The sequence below is a fragment of the Colletotrichum orchidophilum genome, assembly GCF_001831195.1.
Source record: "Colletotrichum orchidophilum strain IMI 309357 chromosome Unknown Scaffold_25.1, whole genome shotgun sequence".
In the NCBI taxonomy this organism is placed as follows: Eukaryota; Fungi; Ascomycota; class Sordariomycetes; order Glomerellales; family Glomerellaceae; genus Colletotrichum; species Colletotrichum orchidophilum.
Window position 1 is genome coordinate 363,087 of NW_019172981.1, and position 20,100 is coordinate 383,186.

At 54.0% G+C, this 20,100-nt stretch overlaps 7 protein-coding genes across 7 annotated transcripts; 5 read left to right on the forward strand and 2 right to left on the reverse strand.

Moving 5' to 3' along the window:
- Nucleotides 1–118: 118 nt before the first annotated feature.
- CORC01_04065 (taurine catabolism dioxygenase TauD) lies at nucleotides 119–2,324 on the forward strand (the record flags this gene model as incomplete). Its single annotated transcript, XM_022615713.1, has 3 exons — nucleotides 119–1,024; nucleotides 1,085–1,731; nucleotides 1,853–2,324. Coding segments are annotated over 3 exons (2,025 nt in total), but the record flags the coding sequence as incomplete, so codon positions are not given.
- A 2,960-nt stretch (nucleotides 2,325–5,284) lies between these two features.
- On the forward strand, nucleotides 5,285–5,871 carry CORC01_04066 (uncharacterized protein; the record flags this gene model as incomplete). The annotated part of the gene is made up of 2 exons (XM_022615714.1): nucleotides 5,285–5,392; nucleotides 5,485–5,871. The coding sequence occupies 2 exons, from the start codon at nucleotides 5,285–5,287 to the stop codon at nucleotides 5,869–5,871; spliced, it is 495 nt and encodes a 164-aa protein (XP_022477891.1).
- A 703-nt stretch (nucleotides 5,872–6,574) lies between these two features.
- CORC01_04067 (uncharacterized protein) lies at nucleotides 6,575–7,026 on the forward strand (the record flags this gene model as incomplete). Its single annotated transcript, XM_022615715.1, has 2 exons — nucleotides 6,575–6,686; nucleotides 6,770–7,026. 2 exons carry the CDS (start codon nucleotides 6,575–6,577, stop codon nucleotides 7,024–7,026), a joined length of 369 nt encoding a protein of 122 aa, XP_022477892.1.
- Nucleotides 7,027–7,239: 213 nt separating this feature from the next.
- On the reverse strand, nucleotides 7,240–8,991 carry CORC01_04068 (aminotransferase class I and II; the record flags this gene model as incomplete). Its single annotated transcript, XM_022615716.1, has 6 exons — nucleotides 7,240–7,634; nucleotides 7,720–8,037; nucleotides 8,104–8,273; nucleotides 8,333–8,405; nucleotides 8,471–8,730; nucleotides 8,849–8,991. 6 exons carry the CDS (start codon nucleotides 8,989–8,991, stop codon nucleotides 7,240–7,242), a joined length of 1,359 nt encoding a protein of 452 aa, XP_022477893.1.
- A 1,098-nt stretch (nucleotides 8,992–10,089) lies between these two features.
- On the forward strand, nucleotides 10,090–10,473 carry CORC01_04069 (uncharacterized protein; the record flags this gene model as incomplete). The annotated part of the gene is made up of 2 exons (XM_022615717.1): nucleotides 10,090–10,307; nucleotides 10,356–10,473. 2 exons carry the CDS (start codon nucleotides 10,090–10,092, stop codon nucleotides 10,471–10,473), a joined length of 336 nt encoding a protein of 111 aa, XP_022477894.1.
- A 1,991-nt stretch (nucleotides 10,474–12,464) lies between these two features.
- On the forward strand, nucleotides 12,465–13,943 carry CORC01_04070 (uncharacterized protein; the record flags this gene model as incomplete). The annotated part of the gene is made up of 1 exon (XM_022615718.1): nucleotides 12,465–13,943. One exon carries the CDS (start codon nucleotides 12,465–12,467, stop codon nucleotides 13,941–13,943), a length of 1,479 nt encoding a protein of 492 aa, XP_022477895.1.
- A 711-nt stretch (nucleotides 13,944–14,654) lies between these two features.
- CORC01_04071 (FAD dependent oxidoreductase) lies at nucleotides 14,655–16,771 on the reverse strand (the record flags this gene model as incomplete). Its single annotated transcript, XM_022615719.1, has 2 exons — nucleotides 14,655–15,472; nucleotides 15,547–16,771. The coding sequence occupies 2 exons, from the start codon at nucleotides 16,769–16,771 to the stop codon at nucleotides 14,655–14,657; spliced, it is 2,043 nt and encodes a 680-aa protein (XP_022477896.1).
- Nucleotides 16,772–20,100: the final 3,329 nt, after the last annotated feature.

Consider the following 20,100-nt stretch of genomic DNA (forward strand, 5'->3'; position numbering starts at 1 on the left):
GCTGGATATAAGCCGGTTGCCTCTCCCGAGCCTTTGGAAGGTTTTGCAATTCTAGACCAGGCTCAAATTGCATGAAGACCCAGCTGCATCTGCCAGCTTTAAACTTACTTTGATCGTCGTTTATCTTGATACTCAAGCCTCCCCTTACCCTTCACACTTCCCCTCCATCTTTTTCTCACACCCCCCGGTCTCTACTACTTTAGCCACAACCAACGACATGCCCTCTCTTGTCGAAACACCGGTTCGCCAACCGTCACCAGAGGTTCAGCTCATCTCCAAGGTGGCACCTCAGATGATGGACGACGAAGCCCTCTCTAAAGCTGCCGACATTCTGGACATCATCTGCCGCTACCGCCTCAAACGGCCACATGAGACAGGCCCTGCTGAGCTTGAGGGCAGACTTGGCTTCCTCTCCCAGATTTACAGAAAAGTCAAGACTCAGAGCCCAATCCGCATGTGTCTTCCCGCTTTCCCCTTCAAGTCGCCCAACACAAAAGACAAGGTCCTCAGCCGTCTGCCGGATAAGGCCGAAGAGTTCGCCTTGGCGAACCTCAACGGTCTCTGCTCTGCGATCAAGGATATCTATGAGCCTGGCGCAAAACTCACCATCATCTCTGACGGTCTTGTATACAACGACCTTCTCGGTGTCCCTGATAAGGAGGTCTGGACATATGGAGAGACTCTGCGCGGCATTGCTGCCGAGAAGCGTTTGAGCAACATCGACTTTTCCCGCCTTCAGGACCTCGTTCACCTTCCTAACCTCCCTACCAAGCTCGAGGAGATCACCTACGTTGCAAACGCCACCAACTTCCGCCGTGCCCTTCTCAACACCTTTGGACGAGCCGACTACGATCCTTCCAACGAGATCTCCAAGAACGAGGACACCTGCTTGACATATCGCGGATACATCAAATTCCTCGAGACTGATTTGCGCCATGTCTACCCCGTCGGTGCGGATCGCTCCAAGACCAAGTTCAAGACTGGCATCGAGTATATCTCCAAGCAGATGCTGCAACGTGGTGATGTAAGTCGCAACATGAATTGTACTCTTCTTTTCTCTCAAATTCTAACATTCTAAACAAAGGCCTTTGCCCGCGCCGTCCGCGAAAACTTCCGCGACCACATCCGCCTGTCCATCCACCCCTCCACCGGCGAGACCAAGATCTCCATCAGCCCTCTTCCTACCTCTTCCTACTACACCACCCCCTGGCACTGCTCCATCGCCTTCAGCCTGAGCGGCGCAATCACCACCGGTCCCCGCGTCGACTTTGAGAACGACCCCAAGTACGAGCTCGTCTACGAGGACGCAAGACCCAGCTACTTCCGCGAGAAGAGCGACCTGCTACAGTGGAAGTCGGACGTCACCTTTGAGCCATTGTACCCCTGCGGTCTCGTCATCCGCCCGGCCCCCGGCTCCAAGAAGCTCTCCATCCACGACGTTGACGCGCAAAAGGTCCGCGCCATCGCCGAGGTCAACTCCCCCGTCATCATGAGGGGATTCACAAAGACGAAAGACCGCGACCTGTTCGTCAAGAAGTCGGAGGAGTTCGGCACCCCACTGCCCTGGAAGTTCGGCCTCGTCTTGGAGGTGAAGGACCAGGGTGCCGACACTCGTGGTCTGAACAACGTTCTGTCAGCCGAGTGGATGCCATTCCACTTTGATGGGCTGTTCAAGACCCACAAAGTGACCCAGGCGGACGGAACTGAGAAGCTTCTTCCCAACCCTCCCAAGTAAGCGGTCTCCCACCTTTTCCACCCCCCCTTTCCCCCAGCTGTGGCGAATTTGTCAAGCGAAACTGTCAAGCGAAAACTTTCTTGAGCTTCTTTCTCTAACACACCGAAAAAAAAACAGGTTCCAGTTTTTCACCTCCATTACTCCCTCACCGAGTGATACCGGCTTCACCCTCTTCACGCCTTCGCGACTCCTCTTCCAGAACCTGCCCCCTCACCTGTCTCTGGACAGACTCCGGCAGCTCACCTGGAGCGTCCAGACCATGTCGTTCGACTCCACCAAGATGGTCGGCCTCCCCCTCGTTGTCGACCACCCGACGACCGGAGAGCCCTGCATCCGCTACCACGAGCCCTGGCCGCAGTCCAAGACCGCCTTTGACCCGACCAACGTGGCCATCGAGGGCGTGAGCGAGAGCGAGAGCACCGAGATTTGCAACGCCATTGACTCGCTCCTCCACGACCGGAGAAATACTCTCTACTTTTCCTGGGAGCAGGGCGATCTGCTGGTCAGCGACAACATCCTGGCCATGCATACGCGCAGTGACTTCACGGCTGGTTCGCCCAGAGAAATGTGGCGCATTCACTTTGATTAAGGCATTTTCACAGGAATTTGTTTTTGCGCTTGGATTTGTTTTGATATGCAAGGAAAGGTTTCGGAAAAAAATTGGCATTGGTGGTGTTAGTTTAGGATTCCCTCTCTGTTCTGCTTAAATTTGGCACAGACTCATTTTAACATGAAGCGAATTGAATCAATTTTGTTTTAAAAAACTGAGAGAGCAAAGAGGCCGTCGATTGTTTATTACAGTGATGATCCTGAATCCCCGCCTTCTGGTATATATACGGGCTGCATTGCAGCTTGCCAAAGTAGCACTGTGGTTATCACATTATTCTGCTATCACGTCACGCTGCATCAATGGGTTAGATTTAAACTTACGGAAGGCAAAAAGGCATCGAGTGACTACATCTATCCAAGTGTTATGAGATGTTATGTGGCTGTAAGAGATTTTCTGATTCGTTATTGCACTCGGAGGTCACACGGTACCTTAGTTTCGGTACGTGATGTGAACTAGAAACAATAGACTGCGAAGGATAGTCTCGCCAATACAACTCTACAGAGCCAAGTCGTAACCGTACATGAATGTTGCTGCTATCTTCATAACTAACTATTCAAAGTACTGAAATTATGTATCTGAATAAAGATGCATCTCATACTCACCTGATACTCGAGAGTTTCAATTGTGAGGACGTGATGACTTTAATCCGTGTGAGTGAACTGCCAGGATGAGCTGGGTCGTAATCAAATGGTTACAACGGAAAGACTCTGGGACCAGGTTCTATTCCGGTGGCCAGACCCTTGTTCGCAATAAATGAAAAGTCTGTTTCGTTGTTGTTCGTCAATTACTCAGTTGAGTATGGCATGACTCACAATCATCAATACCAAGACTCTTTTCCTCGGCATTCATAGAGTATCTTGGCAAGAACTATGAACTTTTGTTGGAAAACGCATTTTTCCAACGTCAAAAAGGTTGGCATTATGGGTGAGATACATGACCGCGGATAGCCGGAGGTGCCGCACCCAATCCAGGAATTCATCATGTTGCTCGTGAATTCGTCGTTGACCAGATAAGATAGTCAAGCCTCGAGATTAATGATCAACTCTGCGTTCAGAAATCTCAGTAGGAAGCAGAAAGATCCCGGCAGCGCGTTAAAACTTCAGCCGCCAGATGAGATGTTGTCAGGGACGGGCCGCAGGGTGCGAAGCCAAGGTACTAGGGTGCGGCAACCCCGGCCGCGGAAAAGGCCTCTTAACTCCGGAGCCATATGATGCTTGTAGTCTGTTGATTTGATAAGGTGCGATGCAATTTGATAAGCTGGGATTCGAATACCTACTATGTAAGTTGTTGGAACCGGGGTATTGCTGCACACCCAACGCGGTTACACGGGTTCTGCATCCTTGAAAGGAGGGGGGTGGGCTTCAGGAGCAGACGTCCCCTTTAGCCAGGTGGTACTGAGCGCAGAATGGTTCCTTAGCCTACCATTTACGCACCTCGCGAGTAATTGAGCCTGACCCTTCATAACAGATGTATCGGCGTCTTCCGAACCTCCATTTTGGGACAAGCTCACGATGTCTCGGGTGCAAAGCGAGCAAGAGAAGCACCCGAAGCTCTTCCGACCGAACTTAAACATTAACAAGCGGCAATGTACGCGGGTCGCACTCCTTGAAGTTCTGGCTTTAAGCATGTGCAAGACCGGCACACTATTCGGAAAGAGCACTTGCTCAACTATAGCCTAGAAGACGGTGGGGAACCGCTATGTTCATTTCTGGGAAAAGTATTCCTGCTGTTCCATTCTCTCATGTCAACGACCATGAGACATATCACGAGAAGCTCCAAATGATCATCAAGAAGGTGCTCTCACATTTATAAGAAAGGTGATATCAAATGGGTTGTCGTTCTGGGATTGGTAGGTGTTGTAGCGTATTGTTTCGGTTAAGGGGGGTTATTGAAATGCATTATACGAATGAGCGAAAGAGAAGTACCCAATACTATTGAAAATTTAACCCCAGGAGTTCTTCTCAAGAAATTCATTGCTACGTACTCATATTCTCACTCTGCTTGAAGCATTTAAGCTGAACCCCGTACCTCGCAACCTATATTCATCGAGTCTTCAGCATGGAGTTGCTGCCTGCCGATTCTTCGGAAAACCAGGCGCAGTAGACCTTTTCCGCTTGCTGAATGAAGAAGGAGCTCAAGTGTGAGACGCGATTGACAGAAACTTGTTAAGTATTCAAGTCAAACATCCTATAGTTAATAGAGAACCTCGGAAACGTTTCTCAAAGACTGGTTCGAAACTTTCCACATGCCTTGGTAACTAAGGCAATGCACATCTATGAAAGTAGAAGTATGTCAGAAAGTCCATTGTCAGTATGCCCTGCAGTTGACCATGACTATGTTTCGCCGTTTCAATTTTAGTCGGTGTCAATGATGGTGTTCCCCGTCTTGACTGCCTTGATTGTGAACTGCTGTTGCCTTCAACGCACTTTCCGTCCACCACCTTTACCCACCTCTTGCCCTTCAGATAGCTGCGTTATGGTTCCTTCCTATTTGAATTTCTATTATTCACCCAATAAGGATAAGGTGATCTTCTCTTCACCTTTGAATTCAAGTGAACTCATTCGCTCACATGATCATCTTCACTCTCAGATTCCGTACTCGACAACACTCTCATACCTGCCTTTTCCTTCTCCAAACTCTTCATCTGGTTGCCGACTAAGGTACCGTCTGCCATTTATCTGCCTGAAGTCCTCCCATAAAAAGCTCTTTCCCATTCGATTAGCTTGCAGGGTCTTCTTCTACATCCCATCCCATTCGGAATTCCTCCTCTTCTAAAATTTCCTCCGTTCACCCAGCCACACATTCTTCCTCTCACTTCATCCCCCAGGACCACCACAACCTGCAACTGCTGTAAACTCTTGCATATCTACTTGCAACTTTACGTCTCCTCATCATAGAAAATTCCATCCCCATCACAACATCAGCAAGACTCATTCATCATGTCTTCTGCCGGCTCTTCCTCCGAGGCTGCCCCCAAGCCCGCCCTCACCGAGCGCGAGCTCGAGATCCTCAAGAACGCTTGGGGCTCCATGAAGAGCATTCCCGAAGTAAGTGCTACTCCCATCCACCACCTCCTCCATCAGCACCTCTTCAAAAACCCTGTGCAACTGACAACTCTCTTCGTTTCTTCTCCCTCCAGGTCGACTACCAAAAGCTGGCCGCCGCCTGCGGCATGACCAACCCCCGCTCCGCCTCCAATGCCTGGAGCGGCATCAAGAAGAAGCTCTTCGCGGACCTTCCTGCCCCCGTCAACGAGAGCAGCAGCCCCGCCTCGACCCCCGCCAAGCGCAAGCGCACCACCCCGGCCAAGAAGAAGACCACGGCCGCCGCCGCTGCTGGTTCCGACGACGGCGACGAGCTCGCCGCTAACTCGGACGGCGAGGCGACGCTCGCCGTTGAGACGCCCAAGAAGAAGCGCGCCACGCCCGCCAAGAAGAGAGCCGCTGTCGCTAAGGTTGCTGTCAAGGACGAGGGCGCTGAGGAAGAGGTCGAGATGCAGGGCGGCGAGAAAAAGGGCGAGGCCTAATGATCTTGCATCTTTTCCCATGGCAGTACATCATTTCACCATTCGGGCCTCACGATGTCTCTTTTCATGGTATTCGAGCTTCGGGCAGCAGTGACAGTCTGGGCAGTTTAGTGGCTTTGACTGGCGTTTGGGCTTTTTCAAAGGTAATGAGCATGGATATCGGTTGGGTCTGGATCATGGTTGAGGCGTCGAGGTCTCGTGATACCCTTATAGGTTTTCGGGTAGCTTGATAGGCCTTGAGACACAGGTCAATGATTGCATCAAGCATCCTTGCTACATAAATGTGGTATCTTGACTTTTGCACTCGTGATTGAGTCGAATGTCCTGCGTTTGTCCCCATTATCAATCAACCTTGTTATTTCGTGGTGACGGCGTCTCATCCGCCATCCAGTCGAGCACGAGGGGAAACACCACAAAAGCATCACACAGGATGCGACCGCATCACAAAGTATGCAATAACCACATGCGTCCTAATTGTCAAAGGCCCTTCAATCATGTTACTCGGAACCGGAGCTTAACCCTTGCCCTTCCCATCGTCACGCTCGCCCTGGGTCGAAGGGATACCAAAGGGAGAGCTGGCATCCCTTCAACGGCCACATCAAGACTCAGACAAATCGATACCTTGCAGCAAAATTTATTCAACAGTCTTCAATCATAATTTCCGAGAACAAGAAAAGAAAGAAGGAAAAAAAAAACGATCACAATGTCTCGTCTCGCTCTCATCACAACCATCATCATCACGCTCGCCAGCGCCGCCGACGCCGTGGTCTGTACCCAGGCCGAAACCTACTGCGGCTCGCGCCTCCTCAAAGTTGGTGCGTACCCCTTTCCCACTATCCACTTCGTCTCTCATTCATGAAAAACCCTTCACCCCCCGCTGGTCTAACGTCGAGCATAGACGCAAGGAATCGCAAGGCGATTGAAGGGGCCCTGACGTCGGGCAGACAGCCCATCGACGACGCGCACGTCAACCAGTCTGTCTTTTGGTGTGCCCCAGCAGGTGTCCCTGTCCCAGGCGACTCGGGCCTTCTCTTCATCACGTACTGCGGCCCTACAAACATCTGCCAGGAAGGCGGAGCTCTCGGGGGCGTTGGCGATGCTTGCGCGCCCTCCGTGGGTGGTGGGCTCAGCCACCGACATCGTCATCGATATTGAGCGCTGGGGGTTCGTCATTTGATGCAATGAGGCGTAGATGAGTGTACATGTCAACTAGAAATGGGCGGCAGAGACTTATTCAAGGCAGAAACTGTATAGTTCGGTATTGTCTATTCACTTTTCTTTTTTGAGACAGTGGAAAATGGAAAAAATGGCAAGGCTTGATACATACTCGTCACCGCATCTTGATCCTTTTATTAGTAGTCGCCACATCTATTCCTTGATATACTTCTTCAACCCACGAAGACGCTCCTTAGCGGTCTCGAGGACCTCGTCCTCCTTGCAAACGGCGAAGCGGATGTAGTCCGCTGCAATGTGCGCGTTGGGATCCGTATAGAACTCGGTTGGCGGGATGGCGGCGACGCCCACCTCCTGGATGAGGAACCACGCGAGCTTGAAGTCGCGCGGGCGACTGGCGACGTGGGGCGGAAACGGGTAGTCCTCGGGCAGCTTAACCTTGGCCATGTTCACGAGAACAAAGTAGCCGCCCTCGGGCTCTGAGTAGGGCATGCCAAGCTCCTTCCATACTTCGTTGAAGCGGTCCATCTTGCCCTTCATGTCCTTGATCGTCTCGTCCCAGAATCCTTCCTTTTCGGCTTGCTCGAAACCTGTTGGACGGAAGTTAGTCTCACTCGGATCGGAGGTTGATGAAGAAGTAGAAAAAGCAGAAGGAGGAAGGGATCGCAAGCATACCAACAGCGCAGGCTTCTTGAAGAGGCGAGACGGAAGAGTAACAGATGCGAGTGTGCGCGGCGGAAACGTGCTGGATGAGCTCGGCAGGACCCATGAGCCAGCCGACGCGCCAGCCGGTGGCGTAAAAGTTCTTGCCCGCGGAGCCGACGGTGATGGTGAGGCGCTCAACCTCGGGCGAGAGCGTGGCGACTCTCGTGAAGGGAACGTAGTACAGGCGATCGTAGACCTCATCGGAGAGGATGATGATCTCGTTCTTGACGCACAGGTCGCCAATCTTCTGGAGCTCCTCCTTGGAGAAGACCTTGCCAACGGGGTTGTCTGTGTCAGGGTGTCAGCCAAAAACGGTTACTACCTCGATTATCTGGCAAGAGAGTGACGACGAACGCGGTGTGTTGAGGACGATCATCTTGGTCTTTGGTGTGATGGCACGTTCAAGCTCCTCAAAGTCGATGGTCCAGTTGGCGGCGGACGATGTCACCGTGGCGCCGTCTGTGGGAGGATGCAGTGGAACGTAGGTGATCTTGCCGCCGGGCATCTCGATGTTGCTAATGTACCTTTTCGAGAGTCAGCATATCTGAGACGTATCACGGAGAGCACCCAGGGCTCAGCTTACTGGTCAAAGAAGGGCTCAAAGACAATGACCTCATCACCGGGCTCAATGAAAGCCATGAAAGCACTCAGCATGCCTGGTCACCAGTCAGTCCACGGTCCTAGGATCGTTCCACTCCCCCGTTGGGAGTCGTCATCTCACCCTCGTTTGCGCCAGTGGTGATGGTGACCTCGGTCTCAGGGTCAAGCTTGCGGCCCCAATAAGGAGAGTAGGCGTCGGCGATGGCCTTCTTGAGTCTCGGACGGCCCTTGGTAGGGCTGTACTGGTTGCACTCGACGCGGTCCAGCGCTTGCTTGGCGGCGTTGAGGATGAAGTCGGGAGGGTTGTAGCCGAAGAACCCCTGGCCCATGTTCACGATGGGCTGTTTCGGAGAGGCGGCAGCGGCCTCGTTGATGATGGACCTGATCTCACCGTTAGCATTATGCACTTTTTCCACCCATCGCCGGCCTCCACAGAAGCGTCACAAGCGCAGCTGCGCTGGCGCAAGTTGTCTCTGACGACCGGGATCTCAGTACACACCAGACATCCTGGCGCCGGCCGGCAACGCGGGCTGCGGGCTTGAGCTTGCTGCTGAGAGACATTGCGGTTGAATGGAAACCTCGTCTGGCGGTGCTGCTGCTGGTGATGCGCGACCGGAAGAGAGGGAGGACGAGGGAGGTCATGGAACGTGAAAGGAGAGGCAGTGGATGAGAGGAACCGGAGCAGCACGGCGAAAGGTAGTGAGTCGACCTCTCGATTACCCAGCTCCAAAAAGAAGCTCCGAAAATTGGCAGACGCTGATTTGCTTCACGGTAGCTCGAGACCCATTCCCGTCTGAAGCGTTTTGAATGGCGTAATCGGCCGTCCCGATGTTCGGTCCTGCATTCCACGCCCTGTGGCGGGGTGAGCCGGCCCAATGCGCTTTTTGGCGGGGTTAAAGTGCACGCTCTGGTTTACATAATCCAACAAAGCCGAGTCGGTGTTTCTCCGGTGCAGTTGGAGTTTTACCCCGCGCTTCTCGTCGGTTCAATTGACTCCAAACTTCTTTCTTCTCCAATGCCTGGGACGAGGATGATTGGCCATGATCAGCCGTGATGTGTACCTCAGCAACTGTTCAACCCTTCAGGAAGAAAAGGATTGAGCCACTGTATCGCATATGATCTTGTCTACTCTTCTTCAAACGCCAATCATTCATCGACATTCACGAGGGCTCTTCATCGTTCCAGTGTCATCCAATCTCCTCTACCAAACATTTTCACTAGGTGCTTCCGATAGTTGTGAAGTCCGTGAAACCCAAAACTTGAATGACTGTTGCCTTGCATGGATCGCTTTTGCTGCTGGGCAATGGTTTGGCGCTTGAAGTGATCCTGATTCAGGATTCGAGAGCCGAGTAACACGATGACATCTTATACTGGGCGTTCGTATCACACTTAACTCGTACAAACGCATGAAAAGCAGGTATTCCTAGGTAAAGAACTTGGCCGGGGACAGGCATGACGATACTGTGCGAGAACTCAGGTGTGCTGGAACAAGGGCTTGCGCCAACGTCAGCAAGAATCCTGCTTGTGGTTCATTTGTAGAACCTCCACGATATTTTTGAATGCTTTCCAGCTCGTCCGAATCATATGATCCAGAAGGCGTCGTCGGACACATTGCCATCTACTCTTGCAGTCCTATCCGGTTTCTGTCTGTTTTTCTATAGCATTTCCGTGAGTATATATAGAGGGCTACTTCTTTAATCGGATCTTGAACTGTAAGCTCAGAAAAACCAGGCAATTACGATGCATTTTTTCAATCCTGCCATCATTGCTTCTCTCTTCGCTGCTGTGGCCTTGGCCAACCCAGCCAATCTCGAAGTCAGGAACGACTGGGCCAAGGTCGTGTCTTTCAGTGACGACCTTTGCACGACAGGCCAGAGCACCTTTGAGGTGACTGGCAGCGGGGCATACCGCTGCATCCCTGTCACCAACAAGAGATCCATCAAAGCCCTCGAGAAGAGGTGTGTCTATCCGTTAGTCTCAATTTGTACAACGTCTAATTTCTCAAGGGGCTGTACGATCAAGACATTCAGCGGATCAAACTGCCGCGGTAGTCATTTCACCATTCCCGATGGGGACCTCGAGTGTCATTCAGTTTTGCATGCGGCTGTCGAAATTTCCTGTTGAAAAGTGGCCAGAGAAACTCCTTCTGCGAAAAGGCACTTTTATGGAATGTTTGTGTTCTCAGCGGCTATGTGCTTCAAAGAAGACAAGTGGCGTTTGACTGCAAATGTGAGATATTGCGCACACCTTCCTACTTTGAAAAATTTGTCAAAAAGACAAAACGAAAAAGAAGGCAAAAAAAGATTGACCACATGGTGAATCGAAATGGGGCCGCATGAAAACCTCGGGAGCTTCACCGAGGTAGTCACCCGATCAGGCATCTCGACTCGTGGTCTTTGGTGATGGCAGGTGAAGGGCTGTTGGTCCCTATAGCTCCTTCCTGTATGGTCTGAGGCACGCCTAGGGGCGTTGAGGAGGGGTCAGTGACTGTATGGGTATTCATTTAGCTGTTAGCATATTCTCATTCTGTTTTCACCCGCGTCTGTCGTTGAAGTGACTGCCTGATTAGGACTAATATCAAAGTCCATGAATATGCTTTTGGAAGTCAATATCACGGTTGACTCTTGAGCGATATGTTTCTTAAGGTAAGCGGATATAAAAGTTGAACCCTTTAGGCATACAGTCCACGATGAGCCACCTTCACATGTTCAGGCTTTTACTTTCCTTGCTACTCATTTTCTCCTCGGGACTATCGCGTGATATTGTACCGGACACTACTAGCCGCGGGCGTCTTCATGGTGGACACTATTAGCAAATTTCGGGTTTCAATGAGGGGTGAGACTATTAATTTACCACACTTTGTCATTAACATGTTAGACAACTTAAACTTTCATGCAGAAAAGGATGAAGAGTCTTTAGACGATGTTCAAATCGCCAGCCTAGTCGCCATTCAAACAGGCGACACTCAAGGTTCACCCCTGAGCAGATCTCGGTGCACGAATATTCGTTCTGACATTAGGTTGCCCAAGATACTAGGGTTACGCAGGGTAATGCCAGGATATCGATGAACAACAACTCAAACTTTTCCTAATTGTACACATTTGACCTCTATCTTGACGTCTCGTGAAAGTAACAATCACTCGTACTCTGCCCTTCCAAAGGTACTTGGACAGCCCATTGATTTGGCAAACCCAGTTTAACCATTCTTTTAGCCTGTCTGATAAGTGACTCAGAAACTCAAAGCTCTAGAATTTTATTTACCTGGATTGGTTGACGATCGTTTCAGTCTATCCGGGTCTGGCGCCGACAGGGTTGACAGAGGTTCCATTGTAAAGTACTCTAATCAGATTCAGCTGGATAGTAAGTTTTAATTGACACAGTCTATGCTTGCGGAACAGCAATGATATCAGGGATTATCAAAGCTAGAACGGTTTTCACACTTTACAGTCAGGGTCTAAATCGAATCGAATCTCATTACAGAATTTGTATGCTCTCTCTTAGTGTTGCCCGATGATGAAGTGCCTGTAACGTCCAGGATTCGGCCCCCACGTAATCTACCATGTTCCGACCACGAGAACGCGCCCTGATCTGATTGGACAATTGTCCAACGGAGACTAACAAGCTGGGCGGAAAGACACTCAATCGTCCCGCGTCGGCTAAGCCTCTTATGGCACTAGCGCAGTAGGCCACCGCCCCAATCTCGCAGCTCTAGAACGTCCTTCACTTGTAGGACCCAAAAAAAGTTGCGCCTCCCACACACTCACCCACACACTCACCCACCTCCGGAACCAAACCAGCAAGGAAGCTGCATGGCACTTTCCCCTGTGTGTGTCTGAGAAACTCGCCCATTTCCTGCATTCTTTGCAACAGAGACACGCGGCTGAAGGAACGTACCCCCCAGTTACGCAACGTACCTTAGCCCACTCGTCACACCCACGCCGCTCTCTCGCCGTCGCACCATGATGATCCCCAGCTTATTATCGTCGACTCCCGTCTGCGTCGCGGCGCAACCTCCCCTTCCTGCCATGTCGTCTTCCACGAGCCTCGCCGAGCTCGACCGCACTCCCCTCTTGCCACTCCCGATGCGCTGATCGAGAGCTCTCTCCGAATCAACAATGGTCGCCCTCCACTCCCGCCTGCGGACAATCCTCCCCCTAGCCGCGCTCTTCGCCCTGGTCATCGTCCTCGTCCGCTTCCACGCGAGCATCATCAACCTCGACTCCCTCTACGACCTCGCAAAACACACCAACACCGCGCCGCCTTCTTCAGAGGACAAGGATCACAAGCAGTCGCTCTCCTCCGAAACGCCAGTCTACAAGCCAGCGCCCACGTACACCTCGCCCCCGGTAATCGACCCTTTTCCCCTCCTCGCCAACACCGACTCGCCGCCCCCCTCGATCCCCGCGCACAATGTCCCACGCAAGGACCTACACAGAGACTACGGCCTCGATGCGCAGCCGCCGCTCTTCATCGGCTTCACCCGCCAATGGCCCATCCTCCTACAATGCGTCGTGAGCTACATCACAGCCGGCTGGCCCCCGTCGAGCATACACGTCCTCGAAAATACCGGCGTCCAGTTCGCCAACGCCCAGGGCAAGCTCTCCCTCCAGAACCAGTTCTACCTCAACCACACGACGCTGAAGCGGCTGGGCGTCAACATCATCCAGGCACCCGCGCTGCTCTCCTTCTCGCAGATGCAAAACATGTTCCTGCACGAGGCGCACAAGAACGACTGGCCATACTACTTTTACTCCCACCAAGACGTCCTCGTCTTCTCCTTTGAGGACGGCAAAGACGACACCCACCGGCCCGGCGATCGGAAATGGGAATTCTACGACGACGAGGAGCAGAACGAGGTCATGAACCCGTCCGCGGCGGGACAGCAGGGTTACCGCACAATCTACGAAAACTGCCTACGCGATCTCGACACCACGGTCAGGCGCAAGGAGAAGTGGGGTTTCAGGTGGTACCAGTACGACCACCTGACGCTGGTGAACCGCGCCGCGATGGACGCCATTGGCGGGTGGGACTCGCTGATCCCGTACTACGCGACCGACTGCGACATGAACGCGCGCCTGGCCATGGACGGCTGGACGATGAAGCATCGTCGGGCGGGCCTCATCAACGATATCTCGACACACCTCGAGGACCTTTCGGTTCTCTACAGGGTGCCGGGCGCGGTCCCAAAGTTTGTCGACCCGAATCCCTCGCCCCCGCCGCCGACCGAGAAGAAACCAGAGGCCGAGAAAAAGGGCGGCAGGCGAAACAAGGACCTCGCGACAAACACCACCGCCCTGGACGAGGCGGACTACTTCCGCTCCGTGGTCAAGACGGGCCTCGACATGACCAACTACAAGTACAGGGACAGCGACCACAACCGCAACTCGTGGCAAAAGAGCCAGCACGGAGGCGAAGGCGAGCCGTACTACTACGATGCCGCCGGGTTCGCAGAGGCCTTTGAGGTGCTGGTCGCCGCGGGGCGCAAGGTCTTTGAGCTGAAATGGGGTCGGGGCGGGTGCGATATCGCCGAGGGCTTCGGACTGAAGAGTACGGACCAGTGGCGCGTCCTGTCTCCAGAGAAGAAGACTGAATGAGTTGAGATTGCTCGCCAGTTGTTGCCGCGAGTCACGGCGCTGACGTCGTTCTTTGGGTATTAAGATGTCATCCACGAGTTTCATGAACCCGATCATGACTCGCTATATACGGGGAACTGATTCAATGTTCCATCGGGTTTGAGAATTCGGGCGCAGTCGCGTAAAGAGAACCAGAAGGGCATAATAGAGTTAGACGAAGCGCCCTTCACGTATCCTTTCAGCATGTAGAAAGATAAGCAAACAGTAGAAATTAGCATATAAATGATATCTTGATATTCAATGGTCGAAGCCATCTTATGTGGGTAATTGCTAGGCACAAAGGGTCCAATTTCTCATCTTGGAGATGGAAGTACCTGGCGTTGATGCCACGCGGAATGCTACTAAAGAAAAAACCAAAAGAGGTTGGAACAGATGAGAAAATCGTACACAGCGTGCTCTCAAAAATGCCATCCCTTTCCCAAGACGCCATACCCGTCTATCTAGGTATCCCAGGGTTCATTCAATCCTAAAATCAACACAATGGAGCGTCATCAGCTCGGTTCCAAACTGTTTTCCGGAGAAAACCATCTTTTTACTTTTTCGGCCAAAATGCTCTCTCTCTCTCTGTGTGTGTGTCTCTCTTTCTTTCTTTCTTTCTCTTTCTCACTCGCTCACTCGTATCATCAACACAAAGAAATAGTAGACAAAAGACATCTCTAAAGAGAAGTGCTCTTATGCCTCGGTAATGTTTCTCGCCAGAGCACCGCCAGCCTGGATCTCGTTCGGAGCGAACTTGATACCGCTAGCCGAGGCCGCAATCTGCGACTTGGGCGCGTACGCCGAGGTGGCGCTGCCGCTGCGAAGGACCTCGGCGCGGGTGACGCCGAATTGCTCGGGCGACAGGCCCATGGAGCGGAGGAAGTGAACCGTCTCGGTCCACTCCTGGTCCTTGCGGGCCGCGTCCCAGCCAAGCTCCTCGGTCATGACGTCGATTACGCGCGGGAGGGCGCGCAGTGCGGACTCGGCGTCGAGGAAGGCGAGGCGGGTGCGGCGAGAGATGAGGTCGGTGGCGGTGAGGGCCGCCTCGGCGCGGACGCCGTGACGGATCTCACCCTCGACAAAGGGGAAGTTGGGGATGATGCGGTCGCGGTCCTGGGGTTGGGCGACGACGGACCAGGCGCGGTCGCCGTAGTTGTGGGCCAGGTGGTGGGCTACGTCGCTGTCGAGGGAGAAGTGGGAGATGAGGTGGCCAGGGAGGTGCTTTGAGAAGCCGTGGGCGCCGACGAGGGGGATGTTCGTGGTGATGCAGGCGCCGGTTGTGGTGAGGGGGGCGAGGCCAGCACCGGAGATGTCGGGGAGGGAGACGGGTTGGGGCTTGAGGTTGAAGGTCTTGATGGCTTCGTCGACGGCGTCTTCGGCCATTTGGCGGTAGGTTGTCCACTTGCCGCCGGCGCAGGTGAGGAGGCCGGAGTCGGAGACGGTGACGAGGTGGGAGCGGACGAGGGATTCGGTGTTCTTGGCGTTGGGGTCCTTGACCAGGGGGCGGATTCCTAGTAGGAATGTCAGTTTTCTCATCGTGTGACATTGCGGAGAGAGGAAGAGGGAGAGAGACGCAAAAACTTACCGGACCAGGCAGAAAGGACATCGGCGCGGGACAGGGCAGACTCGGGGGTAATCAGCTTGTTGACCTCCTTGAGAATGAACTTGATGTCGTCCTCGCGAGCGATGGGCTCGCGCTCGACGGGTGCAGCGTTATCCGTGGTTCCAGCCAGAGTGTATCCTTGCCAGGGCAGAACAAAGATGACGCGACCGTCCGAGGTAGCAGCATCCAGAAGACCGATTCCATTGGGGCAGATGTCACCAGGCAGCATGATATGAGCACCAGAGGCCGGGGCGACAATGGGCTTGCGGTCCGGGTTGTCCATACATTCGATGGCGTCGGCAAAGGGGCCGGTGGCGTTGATGACGCCCTTGGCGCGGACGGTGAAGGGGGCGCTGCCGGGGGACTTGACGTCGCGGACTTGAGCGCCCGTGACCTTACCGGTTGTAGAGTTCTTTTCCAGGGAGGTGACTTCGACGTGGTTGAGGACGGTGGCGCCGTAGAAGGCGGCCGTGAGGGCGAGGGAGACGTTCATGCGGGAGTCGTTGTGCTGGCCGTCATAGTAGACGAGGGCGCCGACCATGTTGTCCTTTCTGAGCTTGGGGAAGGCCTCCATGGCCTTCTTGGTGGAGACGTAGTAGGAGCTCTCGAGCCCTTGGGAGCCGGCGAGGAGGTCGTAGGCCTTTGTGCCGGCCCAGAAGTAAGGGGTCTGCCACCACTTTTGGATGGGCAGGAGGATGGGCAAGGAAGAAGACAGGTGCGGGGCGACGTTGAGGAAGGTCTTGCGCTCGTGGAGGGCCTCCATGACGAGCTCGAGCTGGGAGTAGTCGAGGTTCCAGACGGCCTTTTCGAGGTAGCGGACGCCGCCGTGGACGAGCTTGGTGCTCTTGGAGGAGGTGCCGGCGGAGAAGTCGTCGCGCTCGACGAGAGCGACCTTGAGGCCACGGGTGACGGCGTCGAGGGCAATGCCGGTTCCCGTGGCGCCGCCGCCGATGACGAGGAGGTCATACTCTTGGGCGTCGGAGTTGTGGGCACGCAGGTCGGCCAGCTGGGAGGCGCGGTCCTTTGTGGCGGGGAACGAGGGCGGAATGATCTTGCCCTGGTCGTCGCGCTTGAGCTCGACGAGGGCCTGGTCGAAGTTGTGGGCGCCGCGGCCGCTGAGGAAGGTCGAGTAGGCGACGACACCACCGGTTGCCGCGGCGGCAGCGACGGCGATGGGCCTTCTCAGGCTCGAGAAACGAGACGCCATTCTGGCGGGTGTTGTCTCTCTTCTTCTTTTCTCGTTGCTCGGTGAGGTCTAGACCGAGTACGAAGAGGATGGGGTGACAGTCCCAGGGATTGTGAAGTGGGATGCCCTGTCTGTGGTTGATGTCCCTCGATATTGATGTGTACGAGATTGGGGGAGGGGTTCACCGGTTGATGATCTTGGAAAATCAAAAAGTGAAGGAGGGGAGAAGAAGTAATCTGAAGCAGGAAGGGAGAGGAAGCTCAAGGCTTAAGAGGGATCGAGAGTTGAGGATGTCGATCGGCAGATGGGCAGGTTGGTAGGTGGATTCCGGTGGTCGGTGGTAGGAAAGCAGGGAGCTGTCCGGGCTGGACCGCTTCAACCGCAACTTTGGGCTTTTATTCGTGGAATGACACACCGAGCTCGAGAGGGAATGGTCCTGTTTGGCACGAGCAAAAATCTTCCGTTGGGCGGGAACAGGGGAGGTAGGCAGCGGAGATGGGCGAACAACGGGTGAGCGAAAGTGAGAAAAAAAAAAATAATGAAAACCAGCAGAGGCTAAAAGTAGATCGGGGGAGGGGGTGGCGGAGATACCTGTGATGACGGAGATCGGGGGACGGACGGGGGCAGAGAGAGAGAGAGACATGCAGCTTTGGCCGGTAGCGATCGATGGACACGGACAAAGGACGCCAGTTCAGACGCCAGTTCAGAGCTCAGCATCGCTCGCATTGGAGCTTACCCCCACGTGGTCGCAGGCGCGTCTGCGGTATGGCCCCCCGACGCCCGACTCCCATCTTGAGATTTGATACCTTGGCTGACCACCCTGCATTCCCTATGGCCTGTGCTATGCCACCTCAGCATACACAGTATGCCATGAATTGCTACCTAAGGACTGTTTCCAGGTTCGCTGCTTTGCAAATTACCAACGGCATGATTGCTCACAACATGGTGGACGGGGGCGACCAAAGCTACCCGTGGTGCATGGCAAAGGTTTCCGGGAGCAGCAGAGCACTCGAGTCGGGGTCTGACATCATGGCACCGAGCTCACTCCGAGCTAGCAACTAGTCAGCAGAGGCAGAAAGTCAGGACATGTTGCTCAACTTGCTGTGGGTACCTACCTACCTTACTACGTACACAGTAGGTACAATGTAGAAGGGAGTCCCGCTTCTTGTTCGTCATGTCGATAACGGCGCAGGATCCAGTATGGAGAAATGAATGGGGAAAGGCACGCAAATCTGGAGGTGGGAAAGGGACGTCGGTGCCATCCCATCCGCATGGTGTTTCTGGGTCAGAGCCTCAAATGTGCCATCAAGGGTCCATCTGCACCTCGGTGTGTCGCGCCCGAGACGGCGACACGCTTTCGGCATGCTCTCGGTACTGCTGAGACGACCGCCCCTGTCTCGGTCCTCTCGGTTGGTATCACCGACAATTGAAGAAGAATTGGAGAAGGCGCCGCCCAGGCCCCACATAAAGAGTCTGAGAAGGTGGGGTCCGAGATTTGGAGTCAGTTCGCAATGATCGGCGGAATCCTCCGGCGGAAATCTGGAAGGACGGGAACGAGGGGCTCCTGCTGACTACGAGGTACGTACGTACCCAATCTGGCAAGGTCCCATTGGCTTCATTCCCGTTCCGTCCCATGCTTTTCCACTTTAGCCCCTGCCGCGAGCCAACCCAGCCCTGGCCCTCTTTTCCCGTCCTTCCACTTCTCCACCCTTTCCTTTCCTTTCCTTTTTTTTTTTTTTTCCTCACCCACCCAATTTGCTCCACTTAAGCTGGCAGATGGCGAGACTACGGGTTTACCTCTCGCTCGGCCTCGGTGTTGCATCCCCGTCACCACGTCTGTCGCAGCAGTACGAAGTCGAACAGTACCACAACCCAGCACAGCAACCCAATCACGCTCACTGCAGAATCAGCAGCTCACCTGCTGGATCTTGAGACACGCATTGCAGACGCCGCAGCAACAATCACCGCTGCCAAACGGCGACCAGCAATCGGCCCGGCGAATGGCCCGCGACGGATTTCTCCTCCTCGACTCCTCCCAACGTCTCCATTAGAGTCCATCGTGGGATGTTTGCCCACCCAGCGCCACGCCATACTGCCACTAACTACCCTTATCGCCCATAATTCTCACATGTCGGCCCTTTCATAGGGGCCTGATTACTCTGGGTCTCGCCTCACTTCTGAAGTTGAGGCCCGATTGTGAGGCTTGCCCATGGTCCAAGGGGTCTCACCGAGCCCAAGGATTTTTTTTGTAAGGCGGATATCTAGTTCATCTTAAGAACCAGATGCCATCCTCCTCTGTTACCTCCTGTTTTTGGCTCTCGGCGACGGATAGCTATGGCTAGACCACACAGACGCCGCGCCATCTTGGTGACCGAATTGTCGGGATTTTCCACAACCAAACGCCGTACAGTCAAGCCTGCGTAGTTTTTCTTCACCTACATATCTTCGGGTAGCCCGTCCGCCATGGCATCGCATACCCACGATTAACCACTACCCACTAAGCCTACAAGTCAGCTGAACCAGCTATTTCCGCGACTCTCTACGATCACGCGCAATACCCCTACAGCCGCCGGCATCCGAGGTCGACTAACAAGTCACTCTGACTGTGCCATGTACCTCGACATGATCTTGTATGGGTACGTACAGAGTGCTGGCCTGGCCAGAATACGACCACGGTAGGGACACCGTTGTTGCATCCGCACCGCACCCGCAGCCGCAGGTACACGCCAGTCGTCCGTCGCCGCCACCAAGTTCTCACTGCACGTCCCACGGCCGCCACGGCTACACCCCGTAGTGCCACGCCGAACATCCCGCGCCGCCCCCTGCCACTCGCGTGCAAAGAAGTGGGAGCAAGGAAGATGAAGTGGCACATATGTGGAAATGCTACCAGTCCTAAACAGTCCACAGCTCGGCTCCCCGATCAGTCGGTTTCTTGTTACTCAGCCTGGCAAAGGCGTGGCCGAATCTGTTCCCCAGTCTATCCCAGTACTGCGAGCCAATTCCCTGTCAGCGACGGCCACACAACCCAGCTCGAATAGTCGTTCACTCCCTTCGACTAATACGCAGCTAGAGTGCCAATCTTAGCACTCATAACAAGTATCAATCGCAGAGTCCGTCGACGCGCGCTACCAAACCTTCCAGCCAATCTGAGTAATGTGGACTAGGTCCCAAGATTCAGCTTGACAGCGAAGTTTCCTACCTGCAGGTCCTCTACACCTTAGCTGTTTGCTACCCCGCGCTTCCAGACGACGCACCTGGCACAACCTTATCTCGCAACGGTCAACGTTCGCCGACCTCTTGAACAGGGCCATTGCGATCGGAGACAGCTGTCTCACGGATCAGCTTCGCTC